General features: G+C 37.9%; 1 protein-coding gene across 6 annotated transcripts in view; it reads right to left on the reverse strand.

The window, feature by feature from the left end:
• The window catches only part of TRIO (trio Rho guanine nucleotide exchange factor), a 270,904-nt gene that overhangs the window by 112,222 nt on the left and 131,409 nt on the right, over positions 1–27,273 (reverse strand). For 5 of the 6 annotated variants that reach the window (XR_014474954.1, XM_083188252.1, XM_083188251.1 and 2 more), the window contains exons 30-37: positions 26,093–26,283; positions 20,956–21,057; positions 19,296–19,438; positions 17,142–17,238; positions 14,696–14,939; positions 14,056–14,348; positions 12,853–13,023; positions 1,578–1,670 (exon numbers count right to left, since the gene is read on the reverse strand). Coding sequence is in view for 5 of the 6 variants with exons in the window: in XM_083188252.1 (XP_083044378.1) it covers positions 1,578–1,670; positions 12,853–13,023; positions 14,056–14,348; positions 14,696–14,939; positions 17,142–17,238; positions 19,296–19,438; positions 20,956–21,057; positions 26,093–26,283 (1,334 nt within the window). In the remaining variant the exon portion in view is untranslated. Of the gene's footprint in view, positions 1–1,577; positions 1,671–8,347; positions 8,499–12,852; positions 13,024–14,055; positions 14,349–14,695; positions 14,940–17,141; positions 17,239–19,295; positions 19,439–20,955; positions 21,058–26,092; positions 26,284–27,273 lie in introns of those variants that run through there. The other variant, XM_083188254.1, reaches the window with a different exon arrangement.

Genomic DNA, 27,273 nt, shown 5'->3' on the forward strand with positions numbered 1-27,273 from the left:
CAATGTGATGAGAATACAGTCAGACCCAGATTGAAACCATGTCAGACCTGGGATTTCAGTGAAAAATGGGTATAAGTGAATATATTGTTTAAACCTTACAATGCTGGAACCAGGACCCACATTATTTAACCCATGCAGGTGTTAGAACACACAGCTTACCACCATGGTTAATGTTATAACACTGCATAAGTAAAATATTCTAACATGTGTGTGGTGTTTAATGCTCAATGTACACATAGTAAATGCTGACCTACCCTAATCGCCCTTATTGAGCAGCTACCACCGCCTCATCAGTATAGTGGAGAGCTCTAGCAAAAAATAATAAACAAACTATGGGACAGTTTATGTAACAAAATAATGTGAGGAAGCAAAATAAGATTATTTTAACAAAGCGGGAAAGAGGGAGGGTGCGGTGGGGATAAAGTCACCTTACTGAAAGTCAAAATACCAACAACCATCGTCAGACAGTCAAAATACCGACAAGTTAAAAATGCAGTTATTCATTATGCCAACGTGGTCAAAATGTGAACATGTCAACAAGTCCACATCAGTTTTTCTTGATCTTTTCTTTGAAACTGACTTGTTCTTACTTCACGATCCAAGTTGGCATTGAGTTAGATTATAACTGTGCCTGAAGCATGGTATGGGCAGCGAGCCATGCAATAGGACGCGGCACACATACAGCGTCTATGCCGACGTTGACATGTCAACAGTCTAATATTTGCCCCTTTTGACCGTGTCAGCATAATGAATGTCGGCATTTTGAACATTTCGATATTTTGACTGTCTGACAATGCTTGTCTTTATTTTGAATGTCGAGAAATCATACTGAACCTGTGCAGTGTTTTGTAGAACCAACTGGACCCAGCCCTGTCATGTTATCCATTCTAATCAGATATTTTTAAGGTACTTCTATGTTAGTTAGGTGCCCACTATAGTTAGTACTCTCATACCCCCACTATCCATGTTGGAATGGAGTTGATTTGATATAGTGTGGCGAGCGCAGCGAGCCCCGCGAGGGGACGCGTAAAACTAAGCTAATAGCTTAGAGGGCGACCATCTAACATATAAGTACCATTTTTTAAAAACGGGCTTGACCGAAAATATAAAAAGATACAGGGAAATACATGGTCGTCACATTTAAAAGGTTTACTTTTTTGTCAGACTTTAGCTTAAAGCTGGGAACACACTGAATGATATTAACTAAATGGACGATATCAATCACAATATCATGAACATATCGTCCAGTGTGTATAGTCAAAATCTGTAACACCCCCCGTTGTCTGTACATGCAGCTGAATCCAACAATCTTGTCAGCATGTACAGAGGGTGATGTTACTGACCAATATCATAAAGTATATCAGTCCGTGTGTATGTATTGTTCCCCATATCGACAGCCATGGGAATCGCACTATTGTGTACCCAGCATAAGAGCGCTAACATTGCAAAAGGAGATATTTCTGCTTTTTGTTCCAACTGCTCTGCTACACAAATTGCTGCATGGCTTCTGCTGAAAAATAAACCTATACACTGTCAATATTAATATCAATTTGCAAACTAAACCTAGTGTGACTTACCATTTTGCTTTTAACAAGTTCTTCAATAGCACTGACAAGCTCAGCTGCACTGGGAGTTTCAGAACTAGTTGGACGAGCCAATAATCTAGATGTCTGAAGAAAGATACATAGAGGTTTAGGTTATTAAAATAAAAAAAAATAAAAAAAACTTACACCAACTGGAAAAAAATAATCACATGAAGTTTTTGTGCAAATGCTCTTTGTTTCTATAGAGTACTTGCTTTTATTCATGTGAAAGGAGACCAAAATAAAAAATAAGACCATGTTTTCACAAAATATTTCTATATGAGAGGGGGGGATCTTGAAATGCACACTCTAATAATATACAATTAATTGAGCAATTAATTGAGGTTCTTGGAATATTTATTGGCCAAGAAATACTAGCCCACCAACCGCATCAAGGTAACCTCAAATTTTCTGGTGGGTCCCTAATACTAAGTTTGAACCTGGGGCGCAGCACCCCAAAAAAGGTCAGCTGAAGCCAGCGACCTCAGGGCAGCACAGAAGTGAATAGATAATGTAATAGAGAGTTAATAGGAAAGAAGCCATAACTAGGGGTTAAAAAGTGTCACTTAAGTGAAAATACTAGAAAGTATAATCAGTAAAACTTTGATTAACTAAAATTTGAGGTTACCTTGATGCGGTTGGTGCGCTAGTAGTTCTTGGCTAATAAATATTCCAAGAACCTCAATTAATTGCTCTATACAAAATATTTATAGGAAGAAAAAAAGTGTCCATAAGCATAAATGTTATGGTAAATGAATATATTTAAAAGAGAATACAGAAAAAACCCCGAATACAAGGCACACATGGAACACTGAAGAGATTTTCGCATTGCGAATAGAAAAAATAATTATAATATACTGGTTGGAGATTCGATTCCTCTTGTGTTTAATGATGCTAGTGATGAAAACACTACTTTGGCTTAAAGAAACATACATGGTTGTCTCTCAACAAGACTAAATATGTGCAGACTCAGTTTGTATTATTTGATGAAATGGTAAAGAAAAAAAAAAGATAAGAATGATGGCATAGATTTTTTTGCATAATACCAAGCAAAGTTTCTTAAAATTATATTAATGGGTTGCATTCTTATTCTTGGTATTACTTCTTGTTTACTTGACTATTTGGAAATAAAGAAATGCTCATAGTAGTTTTCGGATTGTAAATGAATGCAATTCAATGAAGCACTAATTAATATTAGTCTTGTGTTTGCATTCCTCCTAACTCTCAAAACGGTGGAGCTTACAGTACATAAAAAGTGGGTCTAATGTAGAAATAGAACATTTCTGCTTAAACTACAGTAGGATGGGGTTTGTGCATATCAAGGTTGCTGTTTAATGTATCTAAATTTTGCATGCATTAATGTTGAAAAGTTGACCTATTTGTAGTCAGTGGTGAATGAACCACCAGCAGACAATCATATTAAATAAAAGGTTCTTTCCAGTACAGATAATTACAGTGTAATGCGTGTAATCAATACAGTAGCTGTCCACTTTTGGATAAGTGAAAGATGCATGTGCCAAGGCTGTCACACAGCACAAATCACCTATCTAACAATGTTCCTGGTAGGAGAAACCATTCTACACAAGTTCTGACTGTTGTAATTGCTCTCTTTTCTCCAAAATTTATCCCTTTTTATCCTTGCTATTCTGTTCCTTCACTGGGCTGATATCATATAACCTGTGGATTTGCTAATTTGCAAAGAAGACTGTGTACTTGCTTGTATAGACCTTCCCTATGTTTGCCCGTTACACCCTGTTGTGGGGTGCCACAATTGTCCAATAGTATGGAACAAACAAAAGCAACCAACCATCAATGTTGATGAATTGTATTGTGTAAAAAGCCCCTCCAGGTGATAACTTTGTCCATGCTTTTGCAATGTAAAGGAGGGCTGTTAAAAAAAAAACTGCCTTTTTTGACCTGAACATGTTGATCTTTACCTGCTTCTACCTCATGGTATTTTCAAGAATATACAAACAATTTTATGAAATGTACCACAAAATGATACAAAATTATGATACCGACATAATACCAATATTTCTCACCAACAAAGCCTGCATATAACCAAGTTCATATTTACAGTACTCAATTACTTGTTATTGCCCGATATCCACATATTGTCTGTAATATGCTCATGGTCAAAATGTGTTAATCTGATGATTTTGACATATCCCTTAAGTGATAGAAATGGGGGAAACTTGGATGCGGGGGATGATGTGTCAAATTCATCAGGAATTGTGTAAGCAAGCTACCAGTTCCCAGAGGATCGTCTATTCAATTGGGAATCAGACCAAACATGACAAAACTTAGCCATTTCCTAGACATTTCCCACAAAACAGGCTCTTGAGTTTCATGATAATCACCTTACTGCACACCTCGTAATTCATATGCAGTTCTGGAACTTCAAGGTGTTAAGACCACTGTGCAAAACGTAAGCAGTTATGATAGCAAAGATCCTGCATATGAACAAATGCCAACACATAGATCTATCGAAGTGATAGTGAAGGGTTTGCTTCACAGAGTAGGCAATGGTTAGGACAAAGATAATTGTGGTTGGAGTTGATGAACAGAATCTATGTACCTGGGTCACAAGATGAAGAAAAATGTCAGGAAGGGTAGTGCGGTTCATGCAAACTACAATAAAAAGATAGGCTGGCTGATTTAGAGGTAGAAAATTCATGATTATTGCTATTGCAATACACATTTTCAAGAATCAAAAGGATTAACTGTTGCACTCCTAACAATATAATTTCTGAATTGAAAACACAACATGTCCTGTAGTAGAGGATACATCATGTAATCTAGTTTGAAGACAATGAATGCCTACATTTTTGTGGTGCCTTATGTTTGTTTGAGTTTGTGATATTTTACACACCGTGTTGGTAGACTGTCTTAGGTAATGGTTTATCAAGATTTCAGCCGCTCCGGACAGATTGTCCACAAAAAAGTATTTTAGGAAATTAGGCTTTACACTTAGCGAAAGGAGCAAAGGAAGTATCTGAAATGACACCTTAAGGTGCATACACACTTCAATTTTTTTACCAATTTCATTAATTTTGGCCCTTCTGAATGATATTGGTCAAAATAGCTTTTAATGTGTACACTGAAAGACACTGATGACCAATTGCCCTCAAACCCAGTGTCTTGGACGAAAGATGTTGACAAAAGACGAATGATTTAGCTATAGTCTAAACACTTTTTTTTATTTTTTTAAAGAATTGAGCTGCATGCACAGTTGACGAACAACATTGATGAACAACTGGTGGGTATGAGCAGCATCGTTTGTTGCATACACACTGAAAAAATATTTTGACTAATATCATTCAGAAGGGCCAAAATTAAAGAAATTGGTCAACAAAATTGTACAGTGTGTATGCACCTTGCAGTATTTCTCTTTTCTGTCTGCTCTATTCCAGATTCTCTGGTTCACATTTATGATGTGCAAAGCACAATGCAAATCATCATTTTGAGATTATGAAGCAAGATTTGGTAGTAACTGCACGGGAACATAAGTTTGCACCAGCTCACGCGTGATGATGATCAGAGCTTAGTATGGAAAAGGTAGAATTGCAAATGTGCAAAAATAAGATTTAATTTTCTAAAGTCATATCAAAGAAAATGGATAATGGGCACCATAAATGCCTGCAACTAAAATGTCAAACCACTAGTTATCTAGTATATTTTGAGGTATATACTGCAATTTCCACTCTGCATTTTGCACCAGTTTGTTATCCTATACCCATATGGGATGCATTTTCATGTGAAGCTCCAGCCCTATTGTTTAAGAAGCACTTTCTAAGCCCACTTTTGTTATGCCAAGTAGGATAAACTACCAGTTGACTGAATCTTTAAACCTAAATTTAAACCATATGATGACCACTTTATTTGTGATGATGACCACTTTATTTGAATAATGCTTTTAAGCTCTCGGAACATTATATCTATGGTCAATCATCATGATCTTCTCTAGTTTATAGAGGATTTAAAATGATAAATACTACATAGAATAGGAATATTCCAAGAAGACATCTAAACAATTGGAACTTGGAATTTACAGTATGAAACATCAATAGGCAACAGAAGTTCAGGTGTTGTAGCCAATGAAAGATGCAAAACACCATGAACTATTTTTTTGTTAGAACTACTCCATTGTAAGTAAGATTTTCAAACAATAACCCACCTATTGCGCATATTGTAAGTCCCTGAGCAAAAGTTTGCCTTATAAGAGAATATGTTGCTAAGATTATAACATCTGCTAGATAACACAGCTGGGGCACATGGCCTACTAAAAGTCCTAATATGATAGCACAACTCTGCTTAAACAAAATTAATCAGTAGGAAACATTTTCTATAGACTCAAACAAAGTCTATATCTGACATAAGCAAAGCAATAATTTATGTTTTGGCTGCAACCATAAAACAAATCATTTCTACCTTAGCATTACAGAGTTTTCCAAAAGCTCAAACACTCCAAACTTAACTAAATCCCAATTTATGCATTCTAATGTGGTGCTCAGTGATTTGAAGTCTTTATATTAGGTGTGGCTTAAAGGATCAACAGGTCGACACAGGCAAAAGGTCATCATAAGTTTATAAAGTTTTTTAGTGTTAATGTCGACAACTGTCGACGTGGTCCTCCAATTAGCGTAGCAATTTGTCATGCTTCAGACATGGTTCTTCACTGCGCTTGGCACACTATTATTCCCAATCGCTTACTTACTTACAACCAAATTAGCGAAAGTTCAGATTTTTCCTGGTTTCTCTATTGGCTATCCAATACATGTGGCTGCCGGAATGCCAACAAGATCACGCTTTTAGATTTGAGTAAATCCAGGTAAGAACTGACCAAAACATCTTTAATATTTAGGGCTGCTACATTTTTTTTGTATGCTATCTTGGGAACTGAGTATTCCCCTTTTAAAGCAGTAGCTATTAAGAAACTAGACAAGCACCCAAGGTTGGTCCCACCGGGAAACCAGCTTTCTTTTTTATGTCCTGTATTTAACATTATTGCTTTTTTTTTTTAAATACAGCATCTTAAATAGAATTAGTAAAGTGCTACTTTAGAGAAAATCCTGACCAATTTATGGTCAAGAATCACGACTAAAGTAACCATCTGAGTTAGTGGAAAAACAGACTAGGTAACAATAACCCAAGTATTTAGAGGTTTGAGAACAAAATAAAGGGTTAGAAATAGGTGGTTGAGGAACAGAATGGATGAAGATACGGATTCTTTAGGGAGTAATCAATCTGGGTAAGATCCTTGGCCAAAGGATAAAATATATCTGTGGGGCATAGGGAATATTGCAGGACTGTGATAAAAAGGTCTGTTTCCCAATATGATCCCCAATTGATTACTTTGGTAGCAAAACAACACAGCACTGTCAAAGATGCCTTTGCGTTCATAGGGTGGTATTCAAAGTTGTTCGGATTTTTCGGCTAGCATAAAAAACTAGACATACATATTTAATGCAGCGGTTTTCTGCAGGTTTTTCTGCTGATGCAGGTTTCACTTTGTTTAAAATCCATTCTGTATTGGTGGAAAATAGTAGAAATCCGACGCATTTTCGACTAAACGCGTGGATCGGTGAGATATTCGCTGACCCAGGTGTTTTCTGATTGTGACTATTTTTCTGACAGTTGAAAAGTAAGCAATTGAATTGCAAAGGTGGAACATGAATTTTACTGAAAAAAAAAAAATCTGCACTTTTTGCAGATTAACTGTCGGAAACATTGGCCTGGATTAAATACCCCTATATGTGTATGACATTATAACAAAGCAAACTAAGGTTCCCGTTCTCAAACAATATATATATATATATATATATATATATATATATATATATATATATATATATATATATATATATATAATAATTAAAAAATATTGCATCCTTTTTATATTTAATTGCACATAAACTGTCACCAGCTTCATTTGTATTGGTCACATATAGAAGAAAATGTAACTTTTTCACTATTTTAACTAAAGTACTAATACACATATACTAAGAAGAAAGTACATATTTAACCATTTTGGAAGCAAGGGAAACATTTACAAAGTAAACTCAATTAATTGTACTGCAGCAATTAATTTGGATTATATGTCAAATTACGTTTTCAATAAATCGTATGATTTCCATATTAGCATCCACAGTTAAAACAAAATCCTCACAATTATCTGTAATTAATTATCTAAGACCCTCCCCCATAAAAACTCCAAAACAAAAAAGCACCCCAAGTTTCATAATTTGGAACAATATTTTTTTTACTACAGTACCTTTGTAATCTACAGATAGTACCACACTATCCTGGAAACACTTATTTAAGGATTTGCTTCAGTAGCTCACCATTCTTACTGTCAATCCTCTCTGCTCACAGGCTTATGTAGTATACAGTAGCTTGCTGTCACCATATTCTAAAGAATGTCAATCATGACAAAAATTGGGGTAATGACTGCTGACAAGTAACATATGCAGGGTTGAGTGACATTCACTTTAAGTTACAGTTATTAACCAACATGTGTCTTGAATCACATGTAATTAAGTAACTGTAAGCTAAGGGGAATAATGCATAATATCAAATGGGAGCTAAATTGTATAGATGCACACTTCATGCAACAAAAGGTTAGCCCAATCACAGTGCAAACTTACATAACAACAAAATACAGGTGCAAGATGTTTCCACTCTTGTTTACCATTTAGCAGCTGAAAGAATGTCTAAACATACTTGATGACCATTATTTATAGGGAAAATAAGGACTAAGGAAAGGTATTACAAAAATGTTTAATTGGAAAGGTATGAAAATGAAGACACATTTACAGGGCAAATGAGGATTAAGGAAAGGAAGCCCAAACAATTTTAAATGGAAAGGTATGGGAACTGAGCCAAAACAGAGACAGAACACAAATCCACATAATTCTAAAAATCAGGAGGAAAATGGAAAAATAAATAAAAGAGAAAGAAAGGGGGAAGGGGAAAAAACAAAATTAGTTGCAGATATAATAAAAACCGTAGTAATAGACAAAAACTACACAGTAACCAATACACAAATAAAAATAAAAATTTAGTGATCAAAGTAACAAACTTTTACATTGCAGAATTCAAGTGCACCATTCACCATAAACTTATGACACTAAAGCCAAATATAAGCAGTCCATGCACACTGCACTCCTGTCACTCAAACCCAGGACCAGATGTGTACACCAAATTGAATGGTATTTGGTTGTCAATTGATCAAAAGCAACCAGTTTTGGTTTTTATTGCCACCTCTGAGGTTTACTAATTAAATAAGGCAAAAACCATAAGGTATTGCACAGGCAAACATCCCTATAATTTTAGGACAACACATTCAGAAATAGCGTGCTACCTAAACCTTCTGTAGTAAGATTCTATGTAAAATGACCAATATAGAACACTATCTATTGTGCTATGTAAACAAACTTGGGTTCTGCACAATCATGGCATCTACCACACACACACATTTATAAATATATATAAATAGATTAGTAGCTGTTATTATACTTAAACTTGTATTTTAGGTTAGGTTTAGGTCTGTTAATGCTTTAACACCTGCTTACCACAGCAAAATCTTGCATTGGCTGTATTTGTATTTATTTATACGAAAAGAACAGTCACTGTGAGCAATGCTGGTATTTTTAGAGGATATTTTGAGGATCTCTCACAGCAACATTGCCACGCAAAAGGTTCAACACCTGTGCTGAAGCCTGGATATCACTAAAACCTGCACTGTTAGTGTACCTCGAGGAGCGATGTTGATGTAGAGCACAATAATTAAATTTAGAGATATTTATAGAGCAGGAATAAGATCTATAATAAAACAGATAGCCATACTCTAGCCCACAAATTCATGTCTTTTAGCTGTGCTACAAGAAAATGTCTGACACTCTGAAAAATGAGGAAGCAGGGACTTTTCATGTTATGGACACATGTTCTACAAAGAAATTGCCAACTTGTAGAGCATGTGATAAGCTTTAGAGAAAGTGGGGAAAGTAGTGGTAGAGGGAGAGGGAGTATAACTATACAACTTTGAAAGTTTAACACATCTCCTTTTTAAGTTACCCACCTTCAACCTATGTTATACTAGTCATACTAACAACTATCCAAATCTACACTAGTAAAGTATGGTACACAGTATCCAGTTATCTGACCAAAAAGCAAATAAATGACCAATCAGCTTGATAATTGGATATTGTGTATGCAGTAAATTGTAGTCTGTAAACTGCTTCAGGATTGTTCTTCACCTCCCAATCACATTGAAGATATATGAATGAAGACTGGCTCCTATTACTAAAACACACTGAGCTAGAAATTGCTCTGTGATTACAGGTGCACAGAATAACACTGGCTCCTATTCTGACACTTGTAGATTAATCTCTTTTAAATTAACAATGCTCCCATGAGTACTGCCCTGCCTAACCTTTATTTTCATGTCGACCTTTTATGTTCATGGTTTACAGATATTTCCTCACAAATTGTGTTTTTCAGGACATCGTTTTTGTGATATCACATCATAAGATAAAAATATCACAAGCTATGCAATGGAGATCCTAGAAGCTATAGCTTGTGACACAATCACTTGAAACATTTCATGCTACTATAAAGGTGAATACACACGGTGAGATTTCACTTTCTATTAGACCCCTATGAGATCTGGGTCTGGATTTGGGTCATGGTGAGATATGCACTATTTTTCTATTTGATTTTGCTTCTAGAAGCAAAATCATATAGAAAATCGAATGGGTATTGAATGGTTTTTCTACATTAGATGCAGATTCTATCCCAATTCGCACTCCCATGTAGTATAAATCGAATAGATAAATAGTCTTGGCAGACAAGACTATATGGTACAGATCTGTACTATATAGTCAAATCGAATGTGGACACTGTATAAGTTAAAATAGTTAAAGGAGGACCAGTAATATGTACTTATGTCGCCCACCTTATTCTGCAGCAATGGCAGGCTGTGCTGATTTCTGCCAGACCTTTCCAAGTTAACAAAAATCCTGTTTGCCAAAAGCGTTACAGATACTGTATGTACCATTTGGCCATACATAGCAATCAGTCATGTGTTCTCCTATTACTAGAGAATGTATGTGAATGGGAGCTTGGAAGATAAGGCCTCAGCTATCACGTTACAATACAAGGCACTCCCCTGATGTACATGGCCACTGTCATACCATAATACCACAATTACCCCATTGTGAAGTGGCCACACCCCATTACCAAATTAGCAGATCGAAAATGTTGTGATATGTGCGCACATTTATGCTATGAACCTGGAGATTATGCGAAAATTATTTTTGTACATCAATTCCTCTGTGTCCTATATCTAACACTACAAAAATTGTATATGGTAAATGGTTCAGGCTTCTGACATCTTCCAATTAATAAGATATATGGTAAATGGTGTAAATCTGTAACAATAAAAGAGCAATGATCGGGAAAACAAATATAGGGTGACATGATTTGGGTAAGGATATTAACTGGGGAAATACTATAAAGTGGACATAATTGGTAGACAGAAGTAAGATGAGGAACTGAAATGGAAAAGCAGGATTTATTAGAGTTCTATAAATTGAAGGGGATCCTGATGTCTGTGGTATGGGCTGTGCGGGCTGAGTACATATAATAGCTACAAATGTATCAACCATATAAAAAGGACAGCAAATGAGTTGGGTTTTTATTAATTGTGCTGGCTCCTAGAGTCTAAAATAATCTATCAAGCTCTACATAAAGGCAATCAGTAGCTTTTCGTGCGTATTTACTTTTTTAATTTGTAAACAATGTTGCCAGGAAGAAGCAAATCGTGCACTGTTATTAGACACACAGTTATAATACGAATTGACAAAGGCAAAATGTAACACGCTCTTGTAAATTGTTCCTAAAGCACGACTAATGAGAGGAAATTGTAGAGATCAGGTCTCTTATGGTGGCCATACACTGCTCCGATATCTTGCAGCGGAGTATGGCCACCCATACTCCATGGACCTTCCCCAGTGGCAGGGACAATTTGTTGTGATGGATCGCATATGTCCCTGCTCCCTGCTAGGAGGGAGGTCTAAGGTCAGGTGGTCGGACTGGAGGGGACATCGAACTAACCCAATTTGGGCCGATTTGAAGGTTCGATTCGTCGAACAAAATCGGCTCAGTGTATGGTGGCCTTTACAATCAGATTAAAAGCCATTAGCCAGAGTAACAAATATATAAAGGTTTGCAGGAAGGGTGAACATGTCACCTGGAGAAGGGACATGCAACTGTGGTCTGGTAACATGTTGTGATGGTGGATACTGGTGTTACAATGCATAGTCTAATTACTACTAACATCTGTTGGGCAATGTGCTTTCTGGCCAGGTGACATTCAGTAAGCAAAGCTGATCACTGAATTTTTTATTTAGAAAAAATCATGTAGATTTGATTTACATTAAGTATCTTTTCCTGGCAAAAAGTAACTCTTAAAGCCCCATACATTAGGCTGACTTGTCCCAAGGACAAGTCAGAAACAATTCTCCTGTGAGCCGCTTGGCAGCCCACCCGGGAGGCTCACATACAATTTGTAAGTTGATGTTCCATTTTTTTTTGTGTTAACTCCCATGTGATTTATCATATGTAAAACCGGGGAGCAGCATCGGCCGGGGAGGAGAAGTGGGGCGGGCGGCGGGTGCCAAGAGCTAGCGGGCGGTGATCAGCGGGACAGGCAGCGGCAGGTATTAGAATTTAAAATAACGTTTAGAGCACTTCTGGGTGGCCACTGATTCTAATACCTGTGCCCGACCCGCTGATCACCGCCCGCTAGCGCTTACCACCTGCCGCCCGGATGCTCTTGGCTGAGATTTCGGCACAGACTCATCAGCTTTCGTGGTGGTAATGTTTTAGGACGTGGTTCTCAAGTCCTAACCCTGGGGCTTGTCAGTGTGTTAGCATTGCTCATTTGCCTCTGGTGGTCTCACTAGAGTAGACAGGTGATTTGCAGCAAATCTACAGCATGAGCGAACAGGGAGGTCAGACATCATCTAACGTGCTGGAACCACGCATTGGATCGGATGTCACACACATACGATTTTGGGCCAATTTCAACTGATTCATCAGCCCAAAGTGCCAAAATCAGTTAAAATCAGACCAAAATCACATAGTGCATGGGCACCCTTAGCATTTACTTCAACAAATTATTGCCACAACAAAAACTAACTGAGTGCATAAATGTATGTGATGGAAGTGGCAATAGCAACTTAGGTCTTCAAATGGTTTAAAGTACCTTATCATCTTGGGAATCCGACTGAAGAAGGCTGTGCTGTTGAATAGCCATTGGGGGTGGCAGCGGGACTGCATCAGGTCCTTCCTCACTTTCTTCTTCTCCACAACTCTGCATGCCAGATGAGGAGGATTTGGAAAGTGTGCCACTGCTAAGTCCTTCGTTCCGCACTCGCTGAAAAAAGCAATGAAACAACTCAATACATTGCTCTCAAAATCCTATTTATGGTTCCCACTTGCTTTCTGGACTTTCAGCCCTTTAGTTCTCACAGTGCCATAATCAAAATCACCCAAGCATGTGTGTTCACCCTTTGACTTAACGTGCTGGCAGGAAAATATTATATGGCATCATTGCTATGCTCCTGAAATGTTCTTTTAACAGCATAGATCAGAATTTCTCTATAATCTTTTACTACTTGAAATTGGGGGCTTAACTTCTATAATTTGATTAGACCCCAACAGATGCATTAAAGGAATACACCCAAACCTGTAAACATAGGCTGCTGTTTATAAATACAGATAGAGCCGCACTCATCGTTGCTGCGCCCTGGCCGCTCATGCTGGTTTGGTATGCCGATCTCACTCCCACGGCGTGGAATGGCTATGCTGTGCCGTCGCCATTCAATACATTTTTATGAGCCGCAGCAGCTAATAAAATGCGCATGAAATGGCAGAATCTCACCAATTGCCATTTATGACACACGCAGCGATTGGTGCGGCAACGACGAGCATGGTTACAGCTGCAAAAAACATATGAGAAAACTCCTAATGAGTCTGATAATAATCCCAAAGAAATTTTCTATATTTGAGAGGATACTCCATTACATTTTATAAACTTCAAAAACTAAATAGGTGATCTTTACTACAGGAAAGCAGATATTTCAAAATCTACTTTGACAGGCACATACTAACAAACTGCTCAATAGCCTGTTCATATAGAAACAACATTATTTACAGATGCATCATTCCTAATATAACATCTGTATGTAATGAGTCATTGCTCAAGAGAGACGCCAGCTCCTGTGGCCAGATTCAATCAGTTTTTTTCCCTCCCAAAAAACGCATTGTATTCACATTGCTTTAGAAAAACAAAATGCATAAAAAGTACATAGTAAACAAGCTCACAACTAGGTGCGAATCATGTGATTGCAACGATAAGGGAGGACAAGGTGTATAAAAGAAGAAAACAAGGATGCCATTTACTAACCTCTTCAATAGTTTCATCCTGTGGTGTTGCAGCACTGTCATCGGAATCCTTTTGGTAATTAGAGTCTGCGTTTTTGCGCACTTCCCTGCTTTTCTTGTGTTTATGGGCCAATTTTTTCACATGCCCATCAGCTTTACCACTGCTGAGCCGCCTCACAGGGCTGGTTAGCCATTTCCGCAACGTGTTACCAGGACGCTTAGGACCAGGTGAGCTCTGAGTACCAACTATATGTGGCTGTAGAGAGTTTAAAGAAGCTGGTGGACTGGCATCATTGCCAGAAACACAAAAGGAGTCTGCAGAGAAGAGAAACCCATATGAAAATTAAATAATCGTCGGATGTGTAAGAGAAGTAATCATCTACACTGAGAATTGATAGATAATAAGAGCATCGGTAATTAAAGTACAATTATCCAGAAGAACACAAAAAAAAAACCTGCATATTTTTTGGAGGGGAATCAAAATACATTTCATTAAAAGATCACTAGTAAATGCACCCAGCAAATGGAGAAAAAACTGAACATGTAGCTATAACGAGTGGCTGGGCAGATAGAGGAAAGAATGACAGCAGGCAGACACCGACGTGACACCTAAATAATGCATGCAATACCAAAATATAATTTTGCTTGTGGCTAAAGCTTACCTTTATGATTAAATATGCCTTCCATTTCCATGCTACTCCTTGAGTGTGCAATGCACAATGAACTGCAAGGAACTAAACCCTCTGCTGCTGGCGATTTGTCAGTAGTCCGAACTAAACACCAATCAGGTTTGTCATGCTGCCTCTCAAGAATCTCCACAGTCTGTCCTCGTCGTATCGTTAGTTCATTACTGTTGCAAGCAGTAAAATCATGAATGACGACAGTCAGCTCACAGCCTCCTGAAAGCTGTGAAAATAAATGTATTACAGTGTTGTAATTTCAATACAGTACTAATACAATAATCATAGTAATTTCAATACAGTACTATTACAATAATCATAGTTTAAGAATGCTATATGCTGGAAATTACTTTTAAATTCTTATACTGTAGCTGTTGAATCCAGATTGGTTTGTTTTTTTAACAGAGGTTATCCACATTTGACCAAAACCTTCCTGATTAATCCTATCCCTATATGTTTAGTGATCTTCCTCTTACTGTGAGTATAGAACCTGGCAAGTGAATTATTATGCTCATATTCCAAGCAGCAAAAAAAAGAAGCTGACAAATTGTGAACTATGTACTGTAGTTACAATCTAAATACAGGAGGACCTTGCCATCCTTCAGCCTTCAGGATATTCCAAAGCTGCATCTACATAATGATATGCATGATCAAGGCTATGCAAAATCATTATACCCAAAACTGGCATCTCTAGCCGCATACACATTGAACCTGTTCATTTTGATAAAAGTATGTATGGTGGACCAGATGGCCACCTTTGCCAAACTACTCCACTAATCTGCCACAGCCCTGTCAAAGGTCTAGACCTGTCTGTGGATACTATGTTTTTGCACCAAATAGCTTGCAGTTTAGCCTTTGTCACCAGGTCTTCCTCTGCCAGACCCAAACACTCTGCAGGAGTAATATGTCATCAGCAGACACAATCACCTAATTTTCTATGCATGGTATGAAACCCACTAAAACCTACCTCTCTGTCGCTGCCATCGCCAACTATATTCGAGTACCCCCTTGATGGCTTATGTACACCACAGCCATGGATTTGGACTGGATTTGAAGAGGTCTGTTCCAAAGGAAAGGCTGAGCATTGAGCAAAGTCCTTAGCAAAACCCATAGCTCAAGGACATTTATTGAAATAAGAGCTTCGTCCTTGTAGACAAAAACCCAAATGTCACCACTCTCCAACCCTGGAGACTGGCAGCTAATGTGATGATGGTCCAGGACACACCAGAATCCAGCCCTGGCCAAGGTGGTGTCTGTTTAACCACTGGAGAAGAAAATGGCAAGTAGCCAGAGACTGAAATACTGTCTTTAGGTAAGGGTCGGACAGTGATCAACATGTCAGGAGTTGCTTTTGAAGGGTCTATGAATGAAAATGCAGAAATGGTCTCAAAGCAATAAACCATTCTCCACAACAGAAACAGATTGGAGTCTAAACTGAATCCTTTCCGGGGCCTCCTGGATGATGACTTCTCCAGCCCCTATCGATGGCTGCATCCATAAAGAGCAGAACTTTCATTGTATGGTTTACATGTGGAAGCAGTTCCAATTGGAAAGATCTGTATTGCAACCTTGAACCCACATATACTGCCCATTTCCCAGCTTCCTAGTTAGTCAAAGTAGCGGCTAAAGGCCTAATGCAGAACTGTTAGCAAGGCTGCAATTTTTGCAGAAAGACAAAACATAGTATAACAGTATAGATATATAATATAAAGTATTTAATGGCTGCAATAATCATTTAAAAAAAAAACACTGAAAAAAAGCTTTTTGAATAAAACAAATAATGCTCATAAAATTTGGTGTTAATGACAAGGGGTATAATTAAATATTTGTGTCAAGTAAAGGCACTTTCCAAAGCCATGTATAAAAAACCGATTACAGGTTATCCAAAAAGCTTGGAACTATAAGCATTTTGGATTAGAGATCACATATTTCTGAATATTTTTACATTTCAATGAGGAGATGCCTTTCACTGGCGAGCGCCAGCGATAGAGACTGGGACGTGCATCTCACGCGCATCCCAGTATCACAGCGGCTGGGCAGCATCTCCCTGCCCATCCCCGCTTCAGGGAGTTCCCCTGGCTGTAGATGGCGGTAGAATCGCCATCCGCTGCAAAGATGGAGCCAGCTCCATCTGTATCTGGAGGACCCATGTGTAAACACAAAATGCACTTATGTTGTGTAAACACTTTAAACACATGAAATATGTACACACAAATATATTTTATTTGTGCATGAAACAGTTTGTGTACTATCTCACTGAATTGAAATGCCAAGCAATTATATTATTGCACATATTTACTGCCAGTTACATATCATGTAGCCAGTAGTGCCAGCTACATATCATGTCCCCAGTAGTGCAGCTACAAATATCCCCAGTAGTGCCAGTTACATATCTAAAAATACATAGGCTAAAAAGAATATATCCTACCTTATCGCTATCCAATGTATTTTGTGAAGTTCTGGATGCTATTGATATTGTATCTGGTTGACTGCCATCTCCCTGGCTGTCAAGGTCTTCTCCATCTCTGAAAATTAAATTGTATCAGATTGTTTACAAAAATTTCAGTCGTTAAACTGCAATCTAATAAATTAGTTACATAGAGTTGAAGAATAAATTAATATTATTATTAACAACAGTTATTTATATAACGTATACATATAATTGTTAACATTAACATCATTCAAGGGTTACCTGCTACTCAAACAAAAGAAAACAGGCAGTAAAATACAATCAGGGGCTTCCAAACTCTGTCCTCAAGGCTCCCTATGAAATTTAGGTTTTAAGGAGAACTCATGTCTCGTATTCTAAAGTGGGAAATAAGAATAAAAATAGGTACTTATATGTTAGTTGGGAGCCCACTAAGCTATTTGCTTAGTTTTGCTCGCTGCGATCGCCACACTATATAAAATCAACTCCATGCCGACATGGATAGTGGGGGTATCAGCGTACTTACTATAGTGGGCGCCCAACTAACATAAGTACCTAAAAATAGTATCTACTACTTACAGATTAGATTGTTGGCAAAATATTGCACTCCTTTTTTTAGTTTTTTTTTTATACACATAACAATTTTTTTTTAAAATTAGAGCAAGGGGCTGGCAGCATTTGATCTAATCTGTAAGTGGTGTGTAAATGAGTTGGTGAATGCAACCAGCTTCAATAAACTATTTCATACAATACCTATCCGGGACTGAACCATCACTCATTTAGAACCTATATGACTAGGCAAAGACAGTGTTGATTATATTGTATCTACTGAAATAGCAATGTCCTTGGCATAATGCAACTGGATGCAGGTTGTAGAAGCTTTGGTTTATGTAATATACTACTAAATTGGTATATTCAAATATGAAGGTGTAATATTTAGTCCATGGATCTGCCTGCAGACCTCCCCCACAGATGCTTTTCTCTCCCGATGTACTACCAGACCACCCTGAGTTCGGGAGACTCGCTGCCAATTGTTGTGATATTCTATCATTATTATTATTAACTGGCAAAGGGGAGAGTATACAAACTCCACACAGTTAAGGCCATGACAGGAATTGAACTCATGACCTCAGCGCTGTGAGGCAGTAAATAACACCTTATGTGCTGATCTATAATGCATAGTTTCAAAAAGCGTACCCATACAATCCATGTTTTAAGGATATCCATGCTTGAGTCTAGATGGTTTTATCAAATTGATGAGGTATTGTACTAAATAAGTCACTTCTACTCGAGCATGGATTGCCAATAAACATGCTCTGACATAATGTGAAACCCCTTTCTGAAGCATTTTGCCCCTGTAGCAGGTATAAATGTTCTATGCATTAGATACCAGCTGATCCGGACTCAAAAATTTAAATGATAGCATATACAGATGTGTCCAAATACATCTATCCACATTGCTTGTGTGTGAAACAGCCCTTCAAATCATGCCATATTGTGAAGCTGCATAACATAGCATTTCAGATAGAGCTGCAGTCACACACAGAATATAGGCATGCTTCATTTAATATTCATCAACATACGCTGCTTATGTGTCCTATTTGCATCGTTTGCTTGGAAAGATGCTTTGTGCTACCGAGACCCACGACACTCATGCAAGTTGTAGGCATTGGTGTAGCAATAGCACCCTGCACACACCATAGTGGCCACCCCTTAAAGGATCCAGTTATTAAAGATGCAGGAGGAGGCAGCAGGCATTTAGGGAGGGACATTTTTAATGGTAGCGGAATTACAGACCCATTCTTGGCTGGAAGGAGGGCGAATGAAGAATGTTTCTGGCCTAACAAGAAACAGGTACTGAGGGAGGGGGGCTGACACTTTTCTGGCAAGGGAGCACCAGGTTTATAGTTACACCACTGCTTGTAAAATAGATGTAGGATTACACAAATCTGTAAAAGTCCATTGGCGGTGGGTTCTTGCCATCATTCCGCTAGCATAACTTTGTTCATGTTTAGTGACAGTCTGTTACAGTTAAATGATATGTGTCTATAACTCAATCCAATATAGGATTTGAACTGCATGTAACAAATTTGCATTAATGGTGATAAACAGAACAGTACATTTTAATGTTGTACTACCCAAACCATTGCTCACCTTCTGGCTGCTTTTTGTTTTGCTGACACCGTTTTCGGTATATGAATTGGCTCTTTCAATGCACCTCTCAAGTGAATGGTTCTATCTTGTATAACTTCTCTTATATGCTTAATCCAATCTTGTTTATTCTCAATACTGGAGCCCTGAAGAATGATTTAATGCAATACAGTGTTACTATAAATATGCATTCTACTAAACACCAGCTAATTTATTTAAAAATGACTAAATAAAAAGGGCCATGAACAAATTACTTCTCATGCTAAAACCAATAAAAATATCTACATGGCTGAATTACATGAAAAAAGTTCTTATTTTTACATAAAAAAACACAGAATGAGAAACTAGTGCAAGTAAAGACCTGGGAGGTCTGAGAACAACCCCACTCCTTCAAACATACGCTGTGCTGGATGACACACAGCCATCGGATCCCAGACACACAGCCATCGGATCCCAGCCTCCCCCGACCCTGCAACTCATAGCAGAAAGATCCTGCACAATAGGAGGCAGTGGCATCTATAGCCGGAGGGATGAGCTTGACACTGCAGCAGGAGGATCTGCAGCAGCCAGGAAACTGCTGGACCTAAAGGATGCAAGGGGTCAATGGCTGCCCCACAGATGAAATTAGCATCAACAGTTAAATCTAGTTGACATTGGGGACAAACAGGAAACGCATCAAACTTGGCTTCCATCACAGTTCTCATGGAAGACGACTAGGAGAAAGGATGCCAAAGACACAGCCCAATAAGGGCTGGTGGAGCTGGAGCAGTTTGCAGACAAGTTACACATTGATCATCAGGAAAGATTAGCACAATAACTTGGGGTGGGGGGGAGAGTCGAGCTGCACACATGTGGCAGGATCTAGAAGCCTGGATGTCCAGATTTTGTGGAACTACAACTACCTGCATAGCATACGGTAGCACTTTTTGCCTTTCCGGTGTTAACCCTTCAGATCCCGATCCGATTCGCGTTCACGTATCGCAAGGCAGAAAGTCTTGTCTGCCTTGACTATATAGTGCAGATCTGCACTATATAGTCAGACTTGTATGCAAATCGGATGTGCCTTCAGATACTATCCACGATCCGATCTGATCATGGATAGTATCTGAAGGCACATCTGACCGTGTGTACACACCATTAGGCTTCATGCTTAGGACTTGCAGGACACTAGACTCCAAGGCAGTGTTTCTCACACAAAGGGAGTATTCAATTAAATGCCTTTTTTGGCTATTTGAAAAAACCACACTTACTGTATCAATGTTTAAAGAACACATTTACATTCAACCTATTTAATGGAATGGTTGTTTTCGACTAGACTTAATTGAATACACCTCTTCTAGTCTATCTTGTCCTTTAGCTAAGTGGTTCTTGACCTCAACCCTCAAGGTTTCCAAAACTGTTGATGTTTTCAGGATCTATGTCTGTGGCAGCAGGTTCGATAATTACTGATCCCAGAAAATAGATTAACTCACCTGTGTGTTAATTAGAGAAATTCACAAAATGTGGCCTTTTACTTGAGGACTGGAGTTGAGAAAACCTGCTTTCATTTTTTTTCCAATACAGCTTAAGGTATTCAATATTTCCCAGCAGGTTACAATAAATAACAAAATATTTAATATTCAGAGTTTCAGTTTGACAGAAAAATGTACAGCCCATTATTTACCTTCAGAACAATTTTGTTGTCTGATGATGGAGTTCTGCCAACCCAAAGCGCAAATTTACACGGGTCTCCCTCTACATGTTCTGTGACTCCTAACTCTGAGGTCTGGAATAAATAAATAAAAGTTATTTGTCCTTTAACAATGTGCTGAAACTCACATAGGGAATAAACATATTTACGTAGCAATCATATGTAAACAGATTTTTTCTCTGAAAACTTATACAAGACCTTTAGTTACATTTGACAATATTGTCATTTTAATTATATACCATTTCATCTAAACACCAAATCTCTCAATTGTTTCTTTCCATGTCCACTTTCCTCTTTTATAATTTGCAGTCAAAAGAAAAAAAGAAAAAAAAAAAAAGGCGACCATTCAGCATATGATCAATTATTGTAATTTAAGTGTCTTCCATATATATATATATATATATATATATATATATATATATATATATATATATATATATATATATATATATATATATATATATATATATATAATGTGATGGCAGAGTCTCAGCTCCTCCATGTGGTTTAAAATGGCAGCGGCAACCGCATGGGGACGGTCAGGGCTGCGGCAGGAAATAGGTTAACATCTGTGCTCTTCAGGGCACAATTATTAAAAAAAATAAATGTACATGTATATAAATGTGTGCGATACCCTGCAGTCCCAAGACTGCATAAGTCCCTGACTACAGTTCTATACTGATAAAGATTAGTACTGTGCACTAAAATAACTAATGTATTTACTTAATTTTGTCTTACTTAAATTCAATGGCACCAAATCATGTGGGTTTTCTTCCACAGTGATACTTATTTCAGTGGCAGCTATGTTTATGTACCCTGCAATGCTTGTTCTTGCAGTCATCAACTGTAAAGGTGGCCATACACCAACCAGATCTGGCTGGTTGGAACAAAAATCTGGTAATTTCTGAATGACAGTTTGTCGGTTTTCCAGCATTTCCAAGCAAATGGTCAACTGTAATTTGTGCTCATCCATAACCGTTAGGTTGACATGGGTCAATGTCGACACAATCATTAGGTTGACATGGGGTTTTTCATAGTTTTTTTTGCACTGACATGTGCCGACAGGTGGTATTTCATGCCCTACCATCCACTAGGGCGTGGTGGGAGAATAAAATAGTGTGCCTGAAGCGGATGTGGGACACTAGAATCTGTGTCCATATTTGAGTAAAAAAGCAGTGAAAATCCCCATGTAGACCTAGACATTGATGACCTTATGCTTGCGTCAACCCATTAACATATCAACCTAAACCCATGTCGACCTAAAACCATGTCGACCAACTTGCTGTAGACCAAACGATCCCAACCCATCTAAAGTGCAGTTAGCCAAAATCAAAGTCCAGATTTGATATTCAAAATCGAATCGAACCTGAATCGCACTGTCTATACCTTAAGACCGGGGCTTAGCCCTATGTGATAAGGTTTTACTTTGAATATGTGCTTGCGCCTGAAATGGCACAGTCAGTCAGATTACAGAGAAAAGTTAAATGTTTTCACTCTGTTGGTCTAGGCCAGGCATTCCCAACCATGGTCCTCAAGGCACACCAACAGTGCAGGTTTTAGTGCTATGCAGGCTTGAGCACAGGTGACTTAATTAGTACCTGAGTGATTCTGATTAAACCATCTGTGCTGAAGCCTGGATATCACTAAAACCTGCACTGTTGATGTGCCTTGAGGACCGTGGTTGGGAATGCCTGGTCTAGGCTATCTGGAGCACCCAGGTTCTGTTGCTGTAGACCCCATTTTGGTTGATGGATGGCAGCTCCAGCAGCCCCTTGATATACTGATTAAGTCTCCCACTGCTGCTGACCGCGTTTGAATGAAGGCTCCAGTAGCATGGAGACTCCTACTCCAGGGATTGACAGCTTATACATTGGAACCCATTTTAGGAGCGAGGGAGCAAAACAGTTCTAGTAAGTATTCTAATGGGTATTTAATCTGGTCAGGATTTGTCAGCTTCCAAAATAATCCAGATATGTCTATTCAATGCTTACATTTTTACGTATTTTCCGCCGATACAGATTCAACTTTTTTCGGCATAGTGAAAAATATTTTAAAATCAGCCGCGTTTTTGACGAAAACATGTTAATTGGTGAGTAATTCACAGATACACGTGTTTTCTGACCTTCACGATATTTCAGTATAATTGAAGAAGAAGAAAAAGGGTTTGCACTATGGATGCACACCTGGAAAGATAGTTTTTTTTAAAAAGATTGGGTACTTTATTAAACTCATTTTTTTTAAAAATAAGGGGGAGTGGATCCGTGTTCGTTTAATTTATAAGTCCACGGGTAATCCCACCTTACTGGTTGTGAAATTTGTAAGAATTAAAACAATTTCGGACACACATGGACGAACAAACATGTAATGTGTATGGCCAAGTGGCACTTTATGAAGAATAAAGAGTGTGTATATAGATTTAAAAATAGGCCTTGAATTCTATGTGGTTGTTTTTAGTTCATGCGCTGTCAAAATAAACTTGTGTGAATTTCAACAGTCTCTGAGTGATACAATGATTCAAATAAACATCAACCTGTCTGAAGTTGTGTCTGTTGTATTACTCATGTATCTTCCTTCTACTTTAGTTGTTGCCATTTGTTTCGCAACATTTTATGTAGAGTGATGCAGATCTTGTGCAGGGTCTTTTATAGTATTCTGCTGACCTCTGCTGGTAACTCACCCTATTGCAGTTATATTCAACACCAATGCAGTTATATACTGTTTCTTATATGACCGTTACCACCTTCAACTAGGGTTTGTGGTCATATAATTTTGTTAAATCTGCTATCTGTCAGTGTTTGGCCGGGTAATTGGGTCCCGTTTATCTTTAACACACTCCCAAAAATTCAGCTAGAAGTTTCAAAGCTGCTTTAGTATCTTAACATATGCTGAATTATTTAGCAATTACCGTGATTGATTATTTACGGAGGACAGCGTATTGGTGGGCATGTTCTCTCACAGCATGCCAAACCAAAGTGCTGTTTATTTGCACATGAGTCCTAAGTATTCCTCTGACCGTGTGTTAATGGTCTACTGACCTATTTTAAGACAGTATATTTGTCTGCACCAATTTGTATTTATTTGATGCAGCCTGCTTATTGGTTTTACAATACGGGTGATGGCTCTGTACAGTCCCTATATTCCGGGTACAAGACTATTATCAGGATACCGTTGCCCAGTGAAAAAATTCTTATGACTCCACCTGTATTTTACAGTGTGTAATGGGATGGTATTATCATTGGCATACTCTCTCACAGTGTGCAACTGATATTCCCAGATGTTGGCTGTTATCACGATATAATTCGGTTATGTTATATCTTGCGTATTCTCTCACAATACGTAATTGATACTCATAGACACTGGTTGTTAACTACCCTTGGGTATAGTATTTAATTATGATACCTTTTATCTATATACCCTGGTAGAAAACAGTTACTGTCTCACATAAATAGTGATTTGCTGACCTCTAGTGGTTGGTGAGCAAAATTGCACCTCTTGGTGTTAACCAGTGACTGTACCAGCCTTATCCCAATTGTTAATCTATTACATAGGTTAGAAGTTTATCAATAAGGGGTTACCTCTTCCCTTAGGGGGGAGAGAAGGTCAACCCTTCACTGGGCAATCAGGTACCCAAAGTTTTTAGCGCATGAACTATAACAATTATTTTAAAAAAATGTTTTGATACATTTGTTTACAATGACATTGCTGACATAGGTAGACAAGGGCCTTTACGATATTTCAGACAGTTGAAAAACTGTCACTTAGATTGAATAGGTCGAATGTAAATTAGACCCAAAATTGTAGAACAGTACCTATGTTTCCGTTGGTCAGAAACATTGACACAGACTGAACGCCCTCTAAATGTAATTATAGCATCATCAATATCTCCTGGACTTACAGGTGGATTGAAGTTGCCAAGGGATAAACTTTTTTTTTAGTGGGTATCCTCATTAACAGAGAGTATCCTTTAGAATGAAAGCTCGGAAAGGCGAAGCCCTCTTCCCTCATGTGCTTTTCCTTCTCTTACTTAAACTAATTTTTGATGGCACAAAGTTTTGCCACAATGATACTTATTTCAGTGTCATCTACTAATGCAGCTAGGTTTATGTATACTGTACTTGTTCTTTATTGTATTCAACTGTAAGTCACTGTTTTGCTTATGTAATTGGGTGCTTCAGATCCCTTGTGGAGCCATATAAAGGATAATAATAATTATAATAATAACAGTCCCCTCTGTCCCCTGGTAACAATAATGAATGCAAAACAAATCTTCACTATCTGATGGACAGTGCATGAATTCAGATGGATTAGATAAAGGGACTGGTGGTGCTTGATTACCAACCTGCTGTATTATCTACCAGATCTGAATCAAAGAAGAATTCTAGGAGTTCAATAGTGTCAGTCATCTGAACTTTGAAGAACATCTCTATGCTGTGATTATCCTACGGTCTTCAAAGTTAATAAACATCTTGACTTAAATGCCTATATCTGCTTACATTCTCTTACAATATTAAGTGACAACTGGGAAAATACCAACAAGGTTTTGCATCAGCATTACCACACATACTGTACACAGAACTAAGCAGTTCCAGGTGTCAGGGTGAGATTATGCTGTTAGTGGTATTAACGTGGTTAGATGGAATACCCATACCCAAGGGGCAGCAAAGTTGATAAGCAACAGCAACCTAGACCAAATCTGTTCTGGCTGGTGGAGTACGGTCACCTGGAAAAATACAGCCCTGGGTTGTGCATTACCACTGCTACAGAAATTCTACTGAAGCAAATGTCTAAATACTGCCGTTCGTGAAGACTTTCTTGTGGTGGACTATTCTTTGGTGAACTGTGGGATATGCAAGGATTAAATCTCTGTAATATTTGAGTAAACTTTAAAACTACTTTTGCAGATTAATAGTAGAAATATAATGCAGGTCTATTTACATCTGCAAACAGATTTCAATAGCATCAATAAAGTGTTGCTTGTACCAGAGTACATGGAATGTTGGTTACTGAATTAATTCATTAAGCAAACAGAAAAAGGTTGGGACATTTCCAGGGGGCTGAAAATTCTAAATATTATTCATAAACATTTAATTAAACATTAAGTTCTACTTACAAATAATTTCATCTTGTAAATGTACTTGCTTCTTCCACTGGAATCTTTGACCTCTTTACTAAAGACAAGTGACATCTCAAAAAGAAAAAGATGCCTCTCTCTGCCCTTCCGAATCAAAGTTTTAGGGTCCCAAACCTGGAAGGATTCCTGTAGAATCAGCTCTCCCTGAGTTTCAATGTTTTCCTCAAAACCTTTAAATGTGAAAATGAAAGATAACTTAGAGAATAAAACACGACTTGACTAGTAACAGCAATTACCCTTGCTTTGTGTACTAAGAAGAGGTAAACATGTAGTAAGTCTGTACTGGTGCTGGTATGCGTCTGGTGCAAAAATGAACTAAGGGGGGTTCATTCAATACTAAAGTGGATTATATATTTTTGAACAATCAAATAAAAAAACTGTCCCATAACCTGATGGAGGACATACATCTCCCTGATGCCCACTGATGATTTTTCAGAGGACTGCCGAATTCCTACATGTTAAAGACCATTTAATTTTCAGATTCTGATCAATATACTGTCAGTGATTCAAGAATTTACAACATGTTGGATTTTTCCAATGACCTGAACCAGTCATTGGCAAAATGGGAAACTGCCCCAGCTTGTTGCCCATTAAAGGTTGTTACAGAGAAACTACAATTATGCTCTCTTTTTCATTTTATTACTATACAGGTCTCCCAGGTGTCTAAATGGAGCAATAATTAAATTGCACCATTTTGCAACCATTAGTGGTAGCCATAGGGGAAAAGAACTGAATTGTCCCCATAAAGTTTTTTGTTACTCCCTTGTCATTTTTATTGAAATTAACTGTATCAGGTGTTTCATAAAACCAACGCAAAAAAAATCAGAGAAAGGAACAGGGTCAAATTATCCTTTTAGTTTCAGCCTCTCAATTTGTGACCTAAAATCTCTATATGCATGCATCCCTGCAGATTTGTTCAGGAACAAAATTAAATGATGACTGAATATATTTTGTGCATGTACTAAACTAAACAAAGAGAAAAATGGGGGGGGGGGGGGGGGGGGAAGGGGGGGGGGGGGGATCAATTAGCCGCAATTGATTACTGCAGGCTAATAGCAGGGATATTTTTTGTAACCTGCCTCAGCAAGTAAAAAAATAAAAATAAAAAATAAACCTCATAACTCATGAGTTGAGGACTGCCGTGACTGCGTTGATGCACA

This window comes from Crinia signifera, chromosome 5 (genome assembly GCF_055691185.1).
Source record: "Crinia signifera chromosome 5, ASM5569118v1, whole genome shotgun sequence".
NCBI classification, from domain to species: domain Eukaryota; kingdom Metazoa; phylum Chordata; class Amphibia; order Anura; family Myobatrachidae; genus Crinia; species Crinia signifera.